The sequence below is a fragment of the Cydia fagiglandana genome, chromosome 14 (genome assembly GCF_963556715.1).
Source record: "Cydia fagiglandana chromosome 14, ilCydFagi1.1, whole genome shotgun sequence".
NCBI classification, from domain to species: domain Eukaryota; kingdom Metazoa; phylum Arthropoda; class Insecta; order Lepidoptera; family Tortricidae; genus Cydia; species Cydia fagiglandana.
In genome coordinates this window covers 14,211,082-14,233,905 of record NC_085945.1, presented here as the reverse complement: position 1 = coordinate 14,233,905, position 22,824 = coordinate 14,211,082, and the positions used below count along the sequence as shown (strand labels likewise).

General features: G+C 40.4%; 1 protein-coding gene across 1 annotated transcript in view; it reads left to right on the top strand.

Moving 5' to 3' along the window:
• Positions 1 to 3,317: 3,317 nt before the first annotated feature.
• The window catches only part of LOC134670445 (homeodomain-interacting protein kinase 2), a gene marked incomplete at its 5' end in the record, with an annotated part of 165,239 nt that continues 145,732 nt past the window's right edge, over positions 3,318 to 22,824 (top strand). The window contains one exon of the mRNA XM_063528271.1: positions 3,318 to 3,446. Within this exon, the coding sequence (XP_063384341.1) occupies positions 3,318 to 3,446 (129 nt within the window). The remainder of the gene's footprint in view (positions 3,447 to 22,824) is intronic.

Genomic DNA, 22,824 nt, shown 5'->3' with positions numbered 1-22,824 from the left:
AAAGACTGAAGAAAATAAAATAATATTTATATAATGTTCCTAATTGTTCCACATCTTCTTCACATATGTATCACGTTTCACGTTTAATCTTTTGCATTATAAATTTCATTTGGGCTTAATTTGCCTTTTCTCGGGCGAGTGCCTTTGGTATGCCAATTACAGGGTTGCCAACTCCAAATTTTTTTTACCCCTAGAGCTCAACTTAAAACCCCTTAAACTGTACTATTATTTTGGAAAACCCACTAAATAAAAAATAAAAGAAATTATACGTTTAATTAATTCTTTATTTATACATTTTCCACAATTTAGTAAATTATTATGATTTTCAACCGGTTCGACATTTTTGTGATCATACATACATATGAACGTTATATGGTCAAGCAAAACTTGTCAGTAGAAAAAGGCGCGAAATTCAAATTTTCTATGAGACGATTACTACATTTTTCAAATTTGCCGCCTTTTCTACCCAAAAAAAACCCTAAAAAAACCACTAAAAATATTTAGCCCCTAAAAAAACCCTAGCTGGTTTATTTCCCCCCAAATCTAGTGGTAAAACCACTAAGTTGGCATCCCTGGCCAATTATTTACCCGAAAGTCTGTGGTGTACACCAAATTAAAATTTGTCTTTAGTGCTCGGCAGCTTGCCAAGAATGGCAAGGATCTTTATATTTTTCAATTTCTCATTATAACCTTCCGTTGTTCAGTAAGCCCACTAATTCACAGCCAGTTTTGAAAGGCAGTATTAACCAGAGTTTCAATTCCGTTTAAGTGGTTTTATATATGCAGCCGTGCTTTTACAGGTTGAAGTCACGTTACAGGGACATGCCTCATTGTAATGGCGGCTCTTAGCAAATGAGAACTCGATTTTTACGACACAATCGGCAATTTTGCTTCGCCACGAAAGCCGAAAATATTAAAATCGCTCCGTTCGACGGTCCTCTGTTCGCAAGATTCGCCGTTCTTGTTATGAAAATGTCCGCCCGTTGAAATTATTATAAACAGCCTAATTGCCTGTTACGGACAAGTTTAAATTACCTCTAGTAATTAATGCTTTGAAACTCTCTACTTCGCAATATTCTGGAATTATATTTTAGTTCAAGTTTACAATTCTGAAATAAGATAAAAAGAGGATTATTATAAATGCTTATTTTTTTATTTATTTTTGTAGACATCTCTTTATGTCCCCCAACTGCCTCATCACAATTTTTGCAAAAAATATTGCACGTTTGACAAAAACAAGCATATGTTATCAGTTCATAAAACTGTAAAATCTGAGTTACAACGCAAAACGCAAATACAAAAATATGTAAAAAACATCAGACTCGACAAACACAACTGTCGCGTACGTGTCTGTTCACGGTCGGTCGATATATCTACATATAGGTATCTCAGAACAGAATATAAAAATACTACATGTACCTATATAAAGTTACGTATGGAAGTGTTTCTTCAAACTATGTATACCTGTAGGTTCTTTACATCCTATGTTATGCTAATTTTTGCTATTTTTTGTACCTTTATGAGTCGGAATATACCTAATATCGAAGCTCAGTACCTACTACCTACTTAAATTTCATTTGTGATATTCCGACATATAATAACAATAACTTCATATAATTCCAGGATTATCATCATTAAGATGGGTTTTGATTTTTATGATGTTATGCATTCACGCGATCAGTTAATGTAATATCGAATTTATCTTAAAATCTACAAGAGCAACCCCAAAGTAGCGACTTTTTATTGTTGTTTTTACGCTTCTGCTAAACCAGATGTCGATGCTAAATCGCTAAACGTTGAAAAACTCCATAATATTCATGAGATCCCAAATACATTTTTTGTATAAGTGTGAAAGGTATGACACTAATTCGCTTTTTTTTTCAGGGAATGCATGTCATGTACCCGGACCCGACGCACTATCGCAATCAGCCAGCCAGCCAGCCCTCGTACCAGCCGGCCGTGTCGCCGGCCCGCCACCAGCCTAAGAAGCGCCGCGCGCTGAGCCCCGTCTCGCGACACGCGGGTCCCGATAACACTGGCTACAAGGTGAGTCGGCTTCTGGAATTGGACTTATATTGTAAGACTTCGGGACCAGTCTATCGCAATCAGCCAGCCAGCCAGCCCTCGTACCAGCCGGCCGTGTCGCCGGCCCGCCACCAGCCTAAGAAGCGCCGCGCGCTGAGCCCCGTCTCGCGACACGCGGGTCCCGATAACACTGGCTACAAGGTGAGTCGGCGTCTGGAATTGGACTTATATTGTAAGATTTCGGGACCAGTCTATCGCAATCAGCCAGCCAGCCAGCCCTCGTACCAGCCGGCCGTGTCGCCGGCCCGCCACCAGCCTAAGAAGCGCCGGGCGCTGAGTCCCGTCTAACACTGGCTACAAGGTGAGTCGGCGTCTGGAATTGGACTTATATTATAAGACTTCGGGACCAGTCTATCGCAATCAGCCAGCCAGTCAGCCCTCGTACCAGCCGGCCGTGTCGCCGGCCCGCCACCAGCCTAAGAAGCGCCGCGCGCTGAGCCCCGTCTCGCGACACGCGGGTCCCGATAACACTGGCTACAAGGTGAGTTGGCGTCTGGAATTGGACTTATATTGTAAGACTTCGGGACCAGTCTATCGCAATCAGCCAGCCAGCCAGCCCTCGTACCAGCCGGCCGTGTCGCCGGCCCGCCACCAGCCTAAGAAGCGCCGCGCGCTGAGCCCCGTCTCGCGACACGCGGGTCCCGATAACACTGGCTACAAGGTGAGTCGGCGTCTGGAATTGGACTTATATTGTAAGATTTCGGGACCAGTCTATCGCAATCAGCCAGCCAGCCAGCCCTCGTACCAGCCGGCCGTGTCGCCGGCCCGCCACCAGCCTAAGAAGCGCCGGGCGCTGAGTCCCGTCTAACACTGGCTACAAGGTGAGTCGGCGTCTGGAATTGGACTTATATTATAAGACTTCGGGACCAGTCTATCGCAATCAGCCAGCCAGTCAGCCCTCGTACCAGCCGGCCGTGTCGCCGGCCCGCCACCAGCCTAAGAAGCGCCGCGCGCTGAGCCCCGTCTCGCGACACGCGGGTCCCGATAACACTGGCTACAAGGTGAGTTGGCGTCTGGAATTGGACTTATATTGTAAGACTTCGGGACCAGTCTATCGCAATCAGCCAGCCAGCCAGCCCTCGTAACGGCCGGCCGTGTCGCCGGCCCGCCACCAGCCTAAGAAGCGCCGCGCGCTGAGCCCCATCTTGCGACACGCGGGTCCCGATAACACTGGCTACAAGGTGAGTCGCCGTGTGGAATTGGACTAATATCGTAAGACTTCGGGACCAGTCTATCGCAATCAGCCAGCCAGCCAGCCCTCGTACCAGCCGGCCGTGTCGCCGGCCCGCCACCAGCCTAAGAAGCGCCGCGCGCTGAGCCCCGTCTCGCGACACGCGGGTCCCGATAACACTGGCTACAAGGTGAGTCGCCGTGTGGAATTGGACTAATATCGTAAGACTTCGGGACCAGTTGTAAGTGTGAAGACTACCTTAAGGTTCCGTCACACAGGCGCGTTTTCCGGGCGGGGCGTTTTATTATGAAAAATCGGCGCGCCTCGCTCGGAAAACCCGTTTGGAAAACGCACCTGTGTGACGAAGCCTATAGTATAGGAAACGCGCCTAATGCTGTATGACGTGTCTGGTGTGTTTCTTAGAGGGCCTAGCCAAGATACCAATCGTTTGCGCCGTAGCGAACAAAACACTAATGTCTCTCTCCGTCGCACTTATATCGAAGAGTGATAGAGAGACGTTTCGTCCGCTACGGCGCATCTTGGCTAGGCTCAAAGATACTGATTTGATAGACGAAGCGGACGAGGTGTTACAAAATGATTTCGTTCATAGAAATCCATCTCTGGCTTGCCTCAAATACTTTATTGTAGAAGAAAACTAAAATTTCGCTCCGCACAAGATTCTTTATGAGAGAACGCAATAAAGAAATATTTCTCGTGCCTATGATAGCGAAATTTATGGAACGAACACGGAGGTTACAATACATCACATTTGCGATTTCATATCAGCTAAAGCATAATAAGTATAATAATTAATAACATTATTTATCGTCGCTTTTATTGATAGTTTCAGACACAAGCATTAACTTACACCATCTTCGTGTCTTACGAAGTAAAGCTAGTACATTTTTAGAGTCCGAGGTCCGATATTCGACATTTTATCGTCCATGCAGTGAGCCCAGTGGCAATTGGTGATGTAAATTGCAAACCAATCAGTAAATAAATCACCTATTTACCATACAAAACTAATAATTTACGATATCGACTAGTAATTACACTGAATGACTTTAAAATGAACGCCTGTCCTAACGAAGCAAGCATATTTCAAATTAATTAAATTGGACGTCGCGCGAGCGTGTGGTAACTATGGTGTTACTCCAATTGCGACTAGCACAGTCGAGTCGATCCAGCCAACCAGTGCGCTAATTGATTACTTATTGTTGTTCCGAACCATTCATAAGTTACCTGGTTCACTTTGCTATTCGACTCCGTTCCGATTGCTCAGCTATGCAAATACACGAGCTGATGAATATTGAATTTACCACATTACCACTGGCCTGTCGCCTCCTATAACAGGGCGCGGTTCTGAACTTGACGGAGCGTAAAATTTCCATGGAAAGTGTGTAGTCCTTGTACTATTTTCTAAATGGCGAGTTGACTTGAGTTCAATCCGGAACAGCCCAGACGTGATATTTTTAGAGACAATCCACTAGAATATCTTGAAAATGTTTATCTAAGACAGACGTTTTATTTAACTGATAGAAAAAGTCTGCGCCGTCTATTTGTAGATTTACATTTCGTATTTTCTATTTTATTTGTTGAAATAACGAAGTAAATGAAGTAATCACAATTGGCCTTATTGTCTAGACTTTGAACTTTTTTATAGCGCACCAAAATAAACGCAATCAATTTGGAACACTCAAATGTTACGTGTTATAATGAAATGACACGTTTCTGTGGCGTAATCTAGTCGTGTGTCCATTTTTACTAGTGTCCGACCGAAGGTTCGGTTTCGGTTTCGGTTTCGGCCAGTTTCGGCCAAAAAATCATGTTTCGGCTGTAGTTTCGGTTTCGGCCAAAAAACGGCCGAACCTTTCGGCCGGGCCGAAACTTACGAAATGGTACTTCGGAATAAGACCAAAAGTTGGAGAATAAGTACGAGTAGGACAACAATATTAATACCTATGACATATTATACTGATTCATGTATAGGTACAGAAATTAATTGCTTTATTATAAAACACAATTCCACTAATGAGGGCGCCACTGGACGCTCGACGCAGTCTTAAGAGACTGTCAATACCTATAACGCGCACACTGTCTAATTGTTTCGGAGTGAATGAGTGATTTTACCTCAATTTACTATTGGTTTGTGTTCCACATGTCCTCTACTTCAGCTTAGCCTTTGGCCTCGCTGCGCCATGCTCGGCCTGCGGTCTCGCTTTTTAATACATACAATGGACATTGGTTGGAGTCTGTGCTCAACTACTAGTCCTGAAGCCTGAAGCACGGCTTTGACTTCGCATGAAAGTTCACCTCACTGGGGCACTTCGGACTTTTAGGCCCAGGTGAAGATTGGTACCCGGCCTTGCGATATTGTCAACAAAAAATTTCGCGCTTGCGTTTTTGGTTGGTTTTTTGGTTGACCCTGTATCAACATGTTGACTGGTGAATGAATAGAGTTAGACCAAGAAAATTCTGCAATGATTTTGATAGCATACGCAGTGCAACTAGTGCAAATGTTATTTATACGTCATAATTTCATAGAAGTTTTGACGTTTAAAATAACACATTCACAGCGTGTGTTATCAAAATCATTGCAGAATTATCTTGGTTTAACTCTAGTAATTTTCTTAAAAAACTGCTTAAGTAACATCAATTTCAAGGATATTGGGTGTTGACAGCCCCATAATATGTGTATAAAAGGGATTTTATGACATTTTTTCAACGATTTTAACAAGTCTACAAAAGTTTCGGTTTCGGTTTCGGCCGAAACTAGAGCCAAAACCGAACATTCGGTTTCGGTTTCGGCAAAAAAACATGTTTCGGTCAGACACTAATTTTTACCGAGCTGGAGACAATCGATCGTAACCAAAAACCAGTGTAGTTTTTAGGGTTCCGTACCCAAAGGGTAAAACGGGACCCTATTACTAAGACTTCGCTGTCCGTCCGTCCGTCCGTCCGTCCGTCTGTCTGTCACCAGGCTGTATCTCACGAACCGTGATAGCTAGACAGTTGAAATTTTCACAGATGATGTATTTCTGTTGCCTCTATAACAACAAATACTAAAAACAGAATAAAATAAAGATTTAAGTGGGGCTCCCATACAGCAAACGTGATTTTTGACCAAAGTTAAGCAACGTCGGGCGTGGCCAGTACTTGGATGGGTGACCGTTTTCTTTTTGCATTTTTTCCCGTTTTTTTGCTTTATGGTACGGAACCCTTCGTGCACGAGTCCGACTCGCACTTGCCCGGTTTTTTTATTTCAATCCGTGACAACAATGTATAACCAGAGAGAATACAGGTTCTTTCGAGCGTTCGGTTTTGGAACAACAACTGTGTTTGTTTATCGATCGAAACTCGATCTATTCGTCGGTTTGTTTTATCGGAGTTTGGTGCCACCTGCGGAAACAGCGAAAACATCTTACAAATAACATCTCAACACGATCTTCCTGTGTTGACGGGAAACGGGTTTATATTTGAAACCTCTACCTCACAATGCATGAAAACATACTTATAATGCATTGTAACAAATAAATTATTAGGTGCAGAAAACCAACGGCTGCAGTACTAAGCTTCTGAGTGGAGGCACAGAATAAATAATAGTACTAGGTACAGAAGACTCACTCTCTAACAAAACGCGTCTGTCACGATCAGCACAGATATGGCCGCTAGGTGGCGACAGCGCCACGCGCGGCTTATGGCAAACCCCAAAATTGGGGTCGAACGGATGTACTTTTAGCTACCTGTAGCAAAGCGACGAGATCGCGGAGTGAGCCACGCCTGGTGGAGGCCATTACTTTTTCTCTCACTCATGTTTGTTTTTTACTTTTCTATAAAGTGAAAAATGCTGAGATCGGATTCTCATGAAGTCGAGTGTAACAACGCTTGGGAAAGCTGAAGGAAAATAGCCGCTTCTATCCAACCATAGATCAATCATCATCGCCCTGTCTTACATGATTGATCTATGTTCTATGCTGCAGCGTTGCATACAGATAGCCGTTTTAATTTCAAATCTTCCTTCAATCTGCACCTTTAATCATGGTTTAAATTGGTATGTTCTATTTTATTTAATGTGGCTTTTCATAACGTAGTGTAAACTCACTCGGTCCGAATTGGACAAGTGTGTACTAAACAACTTTGCTCATCAGAAGCCATCAGCTGCGGAACAAATAGTCATCTTGAAGGTTTTTTCATAAAACTGGTCGTGCGCTGCTCTCATCTGTCAGTTCCCAACGATCATGGCCAAGATAATCGAAAAGATAGAGTGACTCTATCTTTTTGACAAAGTTACTACAATTGGACCTATCTGACCATAGTGGCGTGAGTATACAATACAGTCTTATACAGGGTGATTCATGAGACGTGAGCAGGACTAATCCTGCACACTCAGTAACTGATAATTGACCGATCACCGTCGTATTTAGGTGAAACAACCACAATTTTTCCTATTTTTTAACTTTTTGGTGAGGGCAAATTTAATTCTCTACAATCATGGTTACCCTACAAGACCCAATTAATAACCATAAAACCTCTTTAACCGTAATGACAGCATTTGATTACGAAGAAATAAACTGTCAAACTTGAGTGAGATACGAGTTTTCAAAAGTAACCATGACAATCAATTTGACACAGAATATTAGTAGTTTAGTATTCTAATTTTAGGGTGACCATGCATGTCGTAAATAAATTTTTTTTTTTTTCAACACGAGTAGAAAATTAACGTTAATCTCACTAATACTGATACGAAACAGTTGCTTATAATTTACAAAAGGCGCAGTCTTAGTCCTGCTCACGTCTCCTGAATCACCCTGTATAAAGTTAAGAACAGTTTTATCGATTAATCCCTTCGTAGACATGAATTTGAAAAACAATCGAATTAGTCAAAGTGGATGGAATTGAATTGCAATTTAAAACACGGCACAGCAAGTTGAAAACGCTGCGTTGCGCTGTTTGTACAATAAAAATTGCAGGTTTAAATTTTAAAGCGGGTCGCAGATTTAATTTTAAAATGGAACGCTTGCGTCGGATACATTATCACCTCTTTGCATGCGACTCATGTTGGAATGTATACTTGTGTAGGGATCACTTTTCACTATAATCTCGGATACAATAGAGAAGAATACGTAAAATATCGTTCCCTATACAAACTGCATTCCTAAAAATATGTTGCTGAAAATATTTTGGCACCTCTTCGATAGGATACGCCACTTGCACAACGGTGAACAGTAGGCACGCCATTCAAAGAGATCACTGTCATCATGCTGTCACAAAGAAAAATGCGTCCCTCATATTCGTACTGTAGTTATACCTATTGGGCCAGTTTTTCCTTGTTCCGAAAAAAAAAAACTTGAAGTGCTGCATATTTTTTTGACTCCGTTTGCTCCGGTGATTAAATTATCATACTGCCCCAGAATCGCCGAAACACGATACCCTTCGGCCATAAGTCAGCGCACGCGACGGTGTCCTGTCGCAATTTAACTCTTCGTTTCAAAATTCGTATGGAAATTAACGATCCTCATTACTCCCGTCCGCATGCATTCGCACATCTGTCGCGGATGGTATCTTTACCGTTAGCCAGCATCTGGGGCAGCGTCGAAAGTATCCGCCACGACGCCTTGCTTGCTTTACGACGCGCCGAAATCTTGTTACGGTCCTATATTGTGTTCGGAGCCTACTTTTACCGGAATATCGGTGCTCCTTTCCAAAATTGCGGTGCTGAGTCGTGGCGCTTCTGCGCGTGAGTTGTTTTTGTGACTTACTTTTATTAGTTTGGTGCATATTAAAATTAAATCTAAACCTTAATAAATCTTAAACTAAACTTATAAGTAAAAAATGCTCCCCAGGTCACCTTCGTGCCTTATGGTGCCCAGAAAACTGGCAGCGTTACCTCTTTGGAAGGCTTATACTCTAGCCGAGGTAGCTGCCAGCCCTCCGGTCACCTGAGTTGAAAAGTTAAAATTTTAGAAGACCGTCTAACAGGCAATTCACAGCTATTCGGGGATATTCGTTCTTTTTTGCACGCTCTGATGCTCAGTAAGCAGTTTTTCTGTTTAATCGTACGTAAAGGCCCCGGTACATATTGGGCCAGCGTGGGCCAGTCTGGGGGACGTAAGTTTTTTTTTTTTCGATGAGCGCGCGCACAGGTCTTGTGAGCAAGGACCCCGCTAAGGATACGGGCGAGCCTTGCTCATATGCATATCTGTCGCCAGTTTTCCCTTAGTCGCCTTATACGACACCCACGGGACGAGATGGGGTGGTGCTATTCTTTTCTGATGCCGGCACCACACGGCACAAGGGGGACGTAAGTTAGTTATGTAGTTATGCTAGTTAGGTAGTTGTGTAGTGTAGGTACACGTTTCCTACAGGTACACGTGCAGGATAGATAAAGTTAAATTATTCCATGATACCTACTCGATGTTTCATATCACGCACAAAACAACGCTCTAATTTTATATTCATGTTTTCCACTTTCCTTCACGTGAACGGCTGGCTGACACGTTACACGAAAAATAACGTGACAAAACGCCACGGCGAACTGTTTATAAACGAAATTTGCGCCACGACATTCTATTTTGTAAAGCTCGGGCCAGCAATAACCTCAGTCAAACCAATATAACTGTAGCCTTGCCTATAACGACTTGGAGAGTGGACTGGTATCGGTTTTGCTGAAAATTGAACTCTCGCAAGTTCGAACGATCGGAATAGCACCAAGCTCCGTCCACGTGCCCACAAGGCAAGCCCCGTGACCCAACAACGTGATGCTACCGAATACATAATACTGTTTAACCTAAGGGTCTTTACTGTTTGATCCTACCACAGCCTGTATTACCTTTTGGAATACAACCTATATTCAAACTGCTGTAGCGTTGTTTTGTTTCATGGGAAGATTTGAGACCGTATTCATGAATTAGATTGACTCTAAAGGATGGTATTATTTCATAATAATTTTGACAGTACATCTGGGGCGTCATTACGACACCAGGTGATAAGCTCATTATGTAACTAAGTCGAAAATTTAAAGGGCCATATATACTGTAAAACGTTGTATAGGTATTTCGCGACGAGTGGCGAATTTTTAAAGACGACCGTAACACTATCCTATCCTTTACTACATATTTCCTATTTTTCCCAATTTTATAGTAAATAACTATTTTGATAACAATTTTAATAACAAAACTTCCGTTTTCCGAGGCGCGAGCGTTTTTCGACTTAAAATACGTGAGTGGCCCGTTCCTAAGATATTTAATAACTATTTTATTGCAAATCAATGAGGTTACATGCAAGTACACGATTATTTATGCCTTGCCTTCGTTGCTAAATGCACTTGACCCCTTTTAATTGCATACAAATGAATATTTATATTTTGTTTTGTGCCAATGCGATAATAGTTTCGCATTCTAACAAACAGGATACAAAACGTAGCATGTTTAATGGTCTTGCGAATTAAACCCTTAAAGGCCGGTGTTTCGCTAAATTAAATGCCTACAAATTACTCGCAAAGCGAAAATTTCGTGAATAACAATGTAATCAACACGTCGTCCGTTGGATTTAGTGTTTTATCTCTCGATGATAAAGTGTGTTTTGGTCTGGCGCGCGCTGTGACGCAATAGTTTGTTTACACGAGTGGAGTGGCTGCATGTATGCGGGCCTCTCGACGTTGCCAAGTCGTGCGTTTATTCCTGATATGACCCCAAATTCGCGAATATTTCTCACTTTTTTCAGGATTTTTGAATAAAATGTCACTGTTTGAATACTTGATGCGATTTTATTAAAGTAATCCCGTCATTATGAATAAATGAGGACTATTTTCTGCAGGGTTCGGGTTAAAAAATGAATATAATAAAGTTAAAGTTGCCTAGTGTCAGTAAAGTTTCTCATTTTGACCACGAATATTCAAAACGAGATGAAAATAATTACACCGGAGCTCGTCAAATTTGGCTTATTAAAATGGCGCCCGCGACAAGGCGCCCGGACCGCTTTTTGTCAGTAATGAGCACGCCGAATTATCAGTATTACCACGAAAAACGTCGTATAAACTGGTATAACCAACGTTTATACGACGTTATGGAACTGTTAAGTTTCCTCATCAGATCTTGTTTGCGATGCGATAAGCGCCCGTCCGGCTAGTTCCCTGAATTACCTTAACTTGCTTTCCACCTGGATGTTCGGTATTCGGGCTCCAGATTACAATTTAACTTCGAAAGGCAAATTAGATCCCTGACCAACTATTCTAATTACTGGAACGTCACTATTTTACAAAACTTTCATCACAAAACAACATCAGGTTGATTCGCAGCAATGTACATATTTTCACACATTTATACATATACCTAAACTAGAAAGGGTTTCAAATTACCAATAACTCATGTACCTTCCCAAGAAGAAACCTTACTGTTGAAAATCCTGATTTCAGTGAGTTTTTCCAGATAGATTTGATTATTTTATAAAATGTTGTAGTATTTGATTATATCAAATAAAATGAAATTTCTTGAGCAAATATATAGTTTATACCTACACCTTTGATGTAACGTTATTTACTTATTTACTCGTTCTTTAGAGAACTGTTGGCCTAACTTAGCAGCTAATTTTTACCGGCGATTTCGCCCGAACATTTCGCAACGTGATCAATTTTCAAAGTCACGTTTGTTTCATTGTTGCGACGTTGCCACTCGTCCGAAATTTCTTACGCCGTGCTGATTTCGCGGACCGTTGCTCAATAGCGAAAAAAACTCGCTGCGAACCGCTTAAAAACGCTGGAAAAACGCTCCCGGATGTCGCGTCTGACGTTTGCAATTTGCTCGCGACATTTCGTAGTCTTCCTGCTCTGATTAAGTTGGAACCAAGGTGTTTCCTGCGGCCGCCATATTGCTGTTATATTAATAATTGTATCCCCATGTTGTTTGCGCGTTTTTTCTTTAACGGCCTGCGTCCAGGCTGCGGTTCCTTTTCATCGTCAAAGGATGTGGCCTTAGAAACATCTGCTAAATGCTTTTGAAAGGCAATGGGTACTTGCGTAATCATTTTCTGTAAACGTAGATTGCCGAACATAGCTTTGTTTTTAGGACTTGTGAAAAACCTTCATGTTTTCGCGGTTGCATCTCCAGTTTAGCGAGATATCACAAAACCACTTACCAAACTGAAACTATCTTGGCAACACGTTTAACAGTCCCATCTCTGTTAGCTTTGCATCGTTTGTGCAATGATTTCGTGATGTCGTGTGATGGGCGAATTGGCACCGGCGGACCATACAGGTCAGTAACCCGGCGTCCCGCGCCCCTCCGTTACGTAAGCGCTTGCCACATTGAATGCGACATTGCCAAAGCCCAAACGCTCGTGCCTGGTATCTCTCCTTATCACTTCACCTACGCCGAGGACTTTTATCATTGTTTAAAGTTACATCATCTCCATTTTGGCATCGAACGATACTGATTATACTCATCAAGTGTTCACCAAAAATTTTGTTACGGGAGGCCTCTAAAGTCGATAAAATATAGCACCTTGTCGACAAATTAGAACGCTGCCCTAACAAGCTTCTCTTCATTAAACGTCATAACGATTTGTACCTACTATATAAAGTTGTAAGAAATCTACTTTAAAAACCATTAAAACCTCAAGTAGGTAAAGTTTTATAATTTGGGTTTCGTGATTGCCTTAAAATTATACATTAAAAAAACTTTCCTATGGTCGTGCGTGTGTGTGTTGCATGTCTGTATTGTTTTTAAAGTAAATTCCAAGATATAATAACAATTTATCGTTCCTATCACCAATAAATTAATCATAACGCGATAATGGCGCTTTAATTATTATGCTATATACTGTGCATTTCATAAGTCTCGCCTGATACTAACCATCTGGCCCGCAATCTATGTCGTGCAACGCTCAAACTGACAGACATGACATTTTGGATGCGTTATGAAACCATTGTGATTTATCTGATATTGTTGGATTTTGAGCCTATTGCGATATTTTCGGCTAACCTCATCTCCACAGCAATTCAAGAAAATTGCTGTTGTAGACATAATATTTTCACAAACTTGACAGCCAGACACGGCGTATTGTGAGTGTAAGGAGTCAAATTGTCATCATGGACTCGGGGACATGGATCTACTTGAAGACAAAACAATCCATTGTGCCGCTGTCTTCATCCGCGGCCACCATCTTAAAGAAACGTTTTGCCCCAGCGCATTTGGTTCTACAGGTTAATGTGCTCTTCCAAAAAAAAGAGTGTCACGAATTAATGGTGCTATCTGTGTCACGTAAGGACCTCTAAGTAGTCAATCTTAAATACTTACGGCCTTTCCTTTAAATACTTATGAGGCTGAACTGACACTGAAGCTGGCGCGAGATTTTTACTGAGTTAACATTTTCATATGCTTTCTGCTCTATCTCTGGTGACGGTAACAAACAGCTGTCAACATTCACAAAATTATCGCTACCGTTTTGTAGTGTCTAGACCGTTAAATTACCTACCTCTTGAGGTGCTTATTTTATACATTTCTATACATAAGTCTAAACTAAATAAATAACCTGTCTTAATTTATTACACATGACTCTTAAACTGCCTGTCTGCCGAGTAGGACGTAGAATAACTCTTAAGTTTTATGGAGGTGTTTGTGTCACACAAATCGCTCAGGACTCTAATTCCAATAGGCTTCCGATTGTCGGAGAGCATTATGGCAATCCAGTATCATATGATGGTACGGAAGTTGCAACAGGGCCTGAGGTTTTTGCTGAAGTCTTGGCTAGGACAGGATTAATAACTGGCGATAAAACTGTTATTATCAATATTATCATATTTATTAGGTTAAGCTTTAATCAATCTCACTAGAGCACAATCGGATTTACAAATGTTCACGAGGCTACCATCAGTACCATCCTGTCAATCGCTTTATAGCCCCATATTAATGTCATGTTAAACCAACCCCACCGAGTTTGTTGCCGGTCCCATATTGGGATACCCTCCTCCAATTGAGGGGGGATTTAAATCTTCTCGGGGCAGAGGTGTACGGTTGGAGCCGGTTTAGGTTTATTTGACGTTCATAAGCGCATTGTAATATGCCTACTTGAATAAACTATTTTTTTAATTTTTTTTTATCAACCTTGGGCTCCTAACCAGCTGCTGTGGATGCCACCAGGATAACCGCTAACCCCCTTATTCATAAACGCGCTACAAGCCTCAATTAGCTAATAATGGTTTCTCTTTATCTGTAATTTTGACATCATTTAACTAAATTAGGCCCGTAAAGTTGTATGAATAAGGGGATAAGATGATAGAAACAGCCAAAAATACTGGTGCGCCTGAGCCAATCGCTCGCTTGCGCTCGGTGAGTGGCAATACAGGGCGAAACGTGAGTGTTCTCTCTTGGCAACGGCACCGTAAACTTTCCTTGTGTTTAGCCAAAACGCGAAAAAGCACCGCTCTGACACGGCCGATTACTCTATGTCACAAACTTTCACCTCTCTAGGCACATCCAAAGTGAACAGAACTGTTCAACTTGTCAAACGCTGCGCCACATTACGTTGCATTTGTTCTGGTTAGAATGGAGACAGCGTGACTAAAGAGTGTTGTGGCGTAATTACATTGATCGGGTCTCCTAATCCGGTTGACTTGTATTATACAATTGATTTTAATCCGTATCAGAGACTAGTAAACTCGATTTAGTAGTATCTACTAGACTGACAAGACTGCCGCTGCCCTTATCGAGGCAAAAGAGATTTAGCGACCACATCACCACATGTATTCTATATTAAACGAGTAAAACTTATTTACCTTCGATTATCACTATTGAATTAACAGCCGGGTTAAGGGTTAACTTATTAAATGCGTACTATACGAGTATAATGAAAGAAGGCGCATTTATTTGCCCATTTGTGAACCGTATGCCCAATGACTTGAATATTTTGCACCTGTCGATGAAGTGTCATATTTTGAACGACATCACAGCTTCGTTGATGTTATTTTTTTTACTTTGATAGTTTTTACAAATGGTTGCTAAGGTGTACGAGAAAAAAGTGCACGTTTCTAGTCCATCAGCATTGAGAGTGGTTTCTCAAGGTGCCGCGACTCCGTTTCCAACGATGTCGGCCGAGTCGCTGCAACCGTGTCGCCGGCCCCGTGCCCTAGCTGCAGGCATTATGTACACCTGGTTAACTCTATAACATATGTACTCGTACGATATCGTAACATATTAACTACTGGTAATTAGCAGTAGAATCCCGTGTAGTACGTTTTAAATAGTAGTTTATGTGACTGCTACATAATGAAAGGCATTAAAATACGAGTGTGGGTTTATGAAACGAATGAAATGAGTTTCATAATAGTATCACACGAGTGTTTTAATGCCTAATTATGTACAGTTACATACACTGCTTTATCTACACACATATTATAAACTTTCTATGATATATTCACTAACTTCATATTACAGCCGACTTTGCTCTCTGGCGGAACTCGCGGATATGAGATGGTGTTTCCGAAATATCTTTATCGCACATTTTACACGAAACTTTTGTTATAGTTCCTTTAAAAACAACAAAACAATTTTTTTTTACTTATAAACTAATTAAAAGATAAACTGTACGTCAAATGGCGGCAAATGAAAACTTTTTTCACGCACGTCACGCATCAGTAGTTTTTTTTTTATTCAGAGACAAACTAGAGTCGGGGTCGATTACCATATCGTCCGATACCAACTTACATGCGAGATTTGTCAATATTGTACGCAATTGTCATTTAATTTCGAATAAAACGTAATCTCAACTGATATTAGAATAGGGGTCAAATCAAATTGCTTTTTTTTCAGAGATGTTCGAAATTTGAAATGCATTACCAAATCGATTTTGATATAGTAATGAAGCTATTACCACATTTTCACAGATAAGAAATTTGCTGTAACAAAACAGTTTATCGTAATGTGGGCCATTATTTACGAATTTTGAAGGCATCATAGACAGTTTATGATATGTGTGTAGATAAACGCTATTTGCGTTAAAAATGCAAGCATCAGCGCTGAGTGAGGCATCCTTAGAAAACAGTTGGACAATTTATCCCGTAGCGCGAGTCACTGTTTTGGAGTCCTAAGACCTTGAAAGGAGGATTTCGAAATTGTATCATCAACTTTGCACAGTCTTCATCATCTTATTCTGTGATACAATCGGAAAAGATCAGATAGCATGTCAATCCTGCCAACGTGAAGTCATCATTTATACTAGGACCTGAAGAAGGCGACCTCAAGATTTATTTGCCATTCCCGCGTAATTTACACAAATACCAAAGGCATGCCAATCTAGGTCTTTCCCGCTAAGACCTTGGTTTTTACTTTATCAAAAAGCTAGCGTACGAAATTAGCCCTCATTATAATCTCGTTAGCTTTGTTCCTGATGCGAAAAATCTCAAGTAAAGTTTTTGTAATCACGCTCTTTTCTCATTATAATAAAGTTTTATTTTGAATGCAAATCCTGTGTATTACAAGCGACAATACTCCCACGAGCTAGAAAATGAAGTGAAACTTTGTCTCAACCGTTTGAAGGACTTATCATTACAATTTCCTGCTGTTGGTGTAAATATAATAGCCGGCTGTTTCTCACATACTTTTGGTTTTAGGAACACACCTCTTGTTCTCCACAGGATTTCCATTATTTTAAAGAAAACATCACTCTTTATTTTCACGAGTTATTTCGGTATTCATAAATCAAATGTTTATTAAGATATTGGTATAATACAGGCATAAAATCCCGGATTCGAGGTTTGTTTATGCAATCAGTTTCGTTTTGGCGCTGGCTCCAAACAATTCCACCATAGATCTTATCAACATACCACGAAAGTGGTGGTGAAGCTAAATCTAGCGCTAATCATAGTTAATTTAGGACCAACGGTGGAAGTGGTTGGCATAAATGTCGGGTTTGACATTCTTATTTGACTTTTATAGCGCTATTCCTACATGAAGTTGAATAGCCATAGGTTTTCAAGGCCTAGTTTTTCCGCTGGGTTCGAAAATGGCAGCTGTTTTTGCAAAAACTAGGTAACAATTCTTATTTCAGGCGGGGCCTATGTAAGCGTAACAAAATATTGGGACAACGCTAAAGAGATTCAAACGTCTTCTAATAATAAGTAATTAAATAACAGTTGTTAACAATTATTGGGAATACATTAATCATTGAAAAACAATTTTAATTAATTCAGTTTCACGCGCTTAAGTTTATTTTCTTTTAGTTATGTTATAAGCAAAGTTAGTAAGTTACGCTTCAGGACTTGTACTAACTTCACAGGGAGGGTTTCTAGTTTCACCACCGTCTCAGCCTTATTTTAATTAACTTTGTTATGACGCAAGGACAAGGGTAGCATACAAAAATCTATCGATGCTAAAAAACGTAAAATAAGTATTTATTAAGTAATTATATCTATTAGTCTATTACATAACTGATCAAATCAACACTTCTTCACTAATTGACGTAAATTGCAAGATAGTTGGGTAACTCACAGTTAATTAATTCACGATCGGAAAATCGGATAAAACAAATGATAAAAACTGCCAGTAATTAAAGGAATCGGGTCGAATCGGATTGAATTGAAATGTTTTCGATACTGGTACATTTCCATCGGCCCAAGGTGGCTAAAGTAGGCGATTCGTGAGGTCAATCACGTACTTTGTTATTTACTACTATACTTCAAGCAACCAGACCAGTGCTAATCGGATCCTCGATTGTAAGTAGCTGTATGGTATCTAGAGACCAGGTTATTTAGGTGATAGCTAGGGCGTGATCGTGATTTGTGAGCAAGGTGTGAGCGCAGACTTGCTAATGTACAGTCGCCATCAGATATATCGGAGCGGCCACGGTGTTCACAACATCTGAACGCGCACTCTAACGCCTTGACAATAGAGGCGTGTTCAGATATTTGTGAACACCTTGGCTGCTCCGATATATCTGATGGCGACTGTACCCGTGAATATTCGCTATCAAAGTTTTCGTACTGTTGGAAATTTAACTGAAGCGCCACAAATTTTAAATGCGTTTAAGATTAATTTAGGATGTAACCTGAAATAGACGCCATATATCTCCTGATATGAAGTAATATAGTGACTACCTAATTCATAAAACTTCACAAGACTCAATTAGTTAATCACTCAAAAGAAAAGCCATGTACAATCACCACATGGGATTGTTATGCCATTTAGGGTTCTTGCTAAATTAGAAAATTCTATAGCGTAAGTTCGGACCCGGGTATGTCCTTAAACTACGTCCAAGACCACCGATGGACGGGCAGCAGCGTCCCTCAAATTCGGTGTACTCGACTGCGATCGCCAACCCGCCTGCCAAGCGTGGCGATTATGGCATTCACCCCCCATAAGGGGGAGGCCTATGTTCATTGTTCAGCAGTGGACGTCTTATGGCTGAGATGATAGCGTAAGTTATTGAACAGCCAATTTAGCTAGGATCTTAAATGGCGTACCAATCGCGGAGCGTAATGCTACATCTCTTAATGGAAATTTTAATGTGACCTTCTTGAACGCTTTAATAAATTACCCTAGTCATAGTTTGATCACAAGTACATCAAGATTATAATATACCTATGTAGCTAATATCTAGCATTCATATATCTACCTGCCAGTGATAGCGTAGCACATATATATTTTTTATTATTAGTTTATAAAGTTCAAATATTCTCGTAAACTAAATAATAGGACCAAGGTTCGCCACATCTAGTTTTTGGTCGGCCTTGTTTTCGGCTGCGTGAATCACGTTGCGGTTTGTCGACACTTATCGCCTTAGATATAGCGCTTAATCCCATTACTAAAGGACCATAAACACGATCATAAAACACCTTATAAATTTATAATACATCTTAGAAGTTACAAACAATCGGTTGTTATCTACGCGACGAATAGGCAAGCATTCGCCTCCTAGGGAGCAACGCACTCGTTCAATGCAGTCGCGATGGCCTCGGCCGCACGCGTCATACGTTCTGTGTCATGTCTACGAGACCTTATTAGAAAACTAATAGGGTTTTGCTGAGAAATGGCTGCTTATGTGAACAGTGATCTTAAGACGAGTCTGTCTTTTCAGGTTTATAATTACGTTAGATCCACCACGGGCAATCACAATTCGTCCTTGTTCAGCGACGCTTTGACAGCGAGCGTAATATTGGGTGCTGAATTTACACTTACACTTTTAATTATTGGTAGTATAGTCAAAAAACACATATGGGGATTGTGCGTACTACACTCATGGTAGTCAGCGCGAAGTTATTGCCGTGAAATAATTGAAAATGCATAACTACATACCATATGTTACGTTTTCCGTATAGGCCTGAATATTTGTATGAGTTAATATGTTCGAGTATTTGTGAGAAACAATTGCTAAATAACGCAATCTTACTTATTTTTAACCGACTTCCAAATCCCAAAGGAGGAGGTTATCAATTCGGTTGTATGTTTTTTTTTATTTTTTTTTATTTTTTTTATTTTTTATGTTTGTTACTCCATATCTCCGTCATTACTGGCCCGATTTTGAAAATTATTTTTTTGATTGTATGTATATGCATACAGATTGGTCCCGTTTTTGTCAAAATCCAGTTCTGATGATGGGATCCATGAGGAATCGACGGAACTCCTCAAATCTTAAAGGCATACATATGGTGATTTTTGTGTTTTTATCAACAAATCAAGCATATACATTCAAAAACGTGACATTTGATGAAGTGGAACTGCTGATGATGATCAGAACGGAACTCTTCAACGACGCATAGTTCATCTTTGGCGATTTGTCCTCTTCGTTATGTTTGTTAAGCAAGTTAAGTTTTTAAGCCACAATTTTGTCAAGCTTGAGTTCTGATGATGGGATCCATGAGAAATCGAGGGAACTCCTCAAATTTTAAAGGCATGCGTATAGAGATTTTTGTATTTTCATCAGAAAATCAAGCATTTTCATTAAAAACTGTCGCATTTGATGAAGTGGAACTGCTGATGATGATCAGAACGGAATTCTTCAACGACGCATAGTTCACGTTTGGCGATTTGTCCTCTTCGTTATGTTTGTTAAGCAAGTTTAGTTTTTAAGCCACATTTCTGTCAAGCTCGAGTTCTGATGATGGGATCCATAAGGAATCGAGGGAACTCCTCAAATCTTAAAGGCATACGTATAGATTTTTTTGTATTTTCATCATAAAATCAAGCATTTACATTAAAAACTGTCGCATTTGATGAAGTGGAACTGCTGATGATGATCAGAACAGAACTCTTCAACGACGCATAGTACATGTTTGGTGACTTCGAATTTCGATTTTGACTTGGACTGGGACCCGGACTCATACCCGGATCCGGTTAGGACCCGGACTCGGACCCGGACTCGGACCCGGACCCGGACCCGGACTTGGACCGGGACTCGGACCCGGACTCTGACTCAGAGACCCGGACCTTGACCCGGAAAACCACTATGATTCCTAAACTAAATAAATCACTATGATTACCTACCATAAAATGTGGGTATGATGATGCCAAATCCCTCCCGCTCAAACTCCCGTACCCCGCACCGCATGCGCCGTTAAGTGGGTTAGGTTAGGTTTGAACTGCGATCCTCACAGAACCGAACAAAAGTGGGTTAGGTTTGGTTAGAACTGCGAGTCTTACAGAAACGAATGCTACTAGAAAAGTGGGTTTGATTAGGTTCGAACTGCGATCCTCACAGAACCGAACTGCTATCCGAGAAGTGGGTTAGGTTAGGCTAGATAACTACGACCCTTACGGAAACGAAATGCTACTAGAAAGTACTGGTTTTACCTCCTTTTCTACATACTGCACCATCTACCATAATCTTTCACCGGGCCCCATAGAAGTCGGTTTTTTTTTCTTAAAATTATTTGAGTATTATTTTCAAAACTTAATTTATAATTCAACGGGGCTTCGATAGCTTGAATTGACAAGTAATCAAACTCTTTGAAATGGTAATTTCTGGCGCCGCATCGTAAATTTGTCTACATCTAAACACCTACGCAACTAACGTCCAATTTACTAAAGCTTTCTCCAAACTAATAAACGTGACAACCATGCGTTTAACTACAGTTACATACGTGAGTACGTATTAACATTACAGGCCTCAATTCAACACAATAGATATGGCCCGCGTACCCGCACCATACATCAGCTTGTCTATTCACGAGGCATTTTGCTGTCAAGTTACCTAGTATAACATGACTTCTACATTAGTGTCAACTACGTGTAATTAAATATTAAACTTATACTGGCTGGTTGGCTTGCAGTGGTTGCCCTATCGTGAACAAGAGCCCAGGACAAACGGTTCTATATAATGCTATCTATATGCCAAGAGACGAGCGACACACTTCGATACAATGCTCTGATGGCTGTCAGTGGAAAATATCGCAGAACAAAAGATAACGAGTAGATATGCCAAGGCGGCAGTAAAAACATTCATGTGAAAACAATTTTCACGTCACGCGAGTTTACAGTTTTATGAATGTTATGGAATTCAGATTTATTATCAAGCCTGGGATATCGATCGTTAAACATTTAATATAGCTATCGACGCTTGATGTGTATACATTTAATATGTTTAATACATGAGAACACGGAAAATAAGTTTCATAAACCGAACAGCATTAAGAACGCGAAATAACAAAGTTTAGGGTTGCGAAATTTTTTGTTCAATAGGCGGATGTCATTCATTGGTAATATGTACATACTTGGGATTGTCAATTGTCATGTTCAAAGTTAAGGAATATAAGGAATTAACTAATATTGCAAAATATACGCAAGTGTAGCCCAATAAATTGTATAGCATCGCTCACAAAATTGCGACGAATAATTTTCCGGAAATCCTTTAAATAAATTCTAACAAACATTTGTTGCGGGCCACTAGAGATGGGTAGGGGTGAGTAAATACTGAGTATTTACTCGGTATTTACTCAAAGCACCCGATAAATACCCGTATTTACTCATTTAGGTGGGTAAAAACGATTCCTTATAAAATATTCAAAAAAAGAGATTTTAGAACAAAATTGTCTTTTATTGAAGAGTGCTAACATGTATTAACAATATCTATAAAATAAAAAGCATAGAGGACGCTTAATTTAGGAAAAAAAGGTAATTATTAGTGAGAGGCAAATTTTGTTGACAATTTTGTTTTAAATAAGAAGGTATTTACTTTAAAAATATGAGTACTTAAATTCTACCGATGTTCTAGATAAGTGCAAGTCGCGCAAAAGTGCGTGTTTACGCGGCACTTACGACCTTTTATTAAGGGTTTTTTAAAGAAAACTCAAAAATGGCTCAATCGATGATGTTCAAAATATTGTTTTTTGTACTCTATTACACGGCTAATCTCCCGATATGTTTTCATATTTTTTCTGAACTTTGGTTCGAAAGTTATAGGAAGATAAACATTATTTTGGCCTTTCGAAACGGTTTTATTTCAAAAATATCCATTTTATCCAAAAATGTTCTTAGAAACATTCCAGTTATTTTTAAAGACCCATTTAATGATGTGCAACACGTTGGTGGTTTCTGAGATTTATTTTTGTGATAATTAGTTACATGTATGGAGTGCTCCTCTTA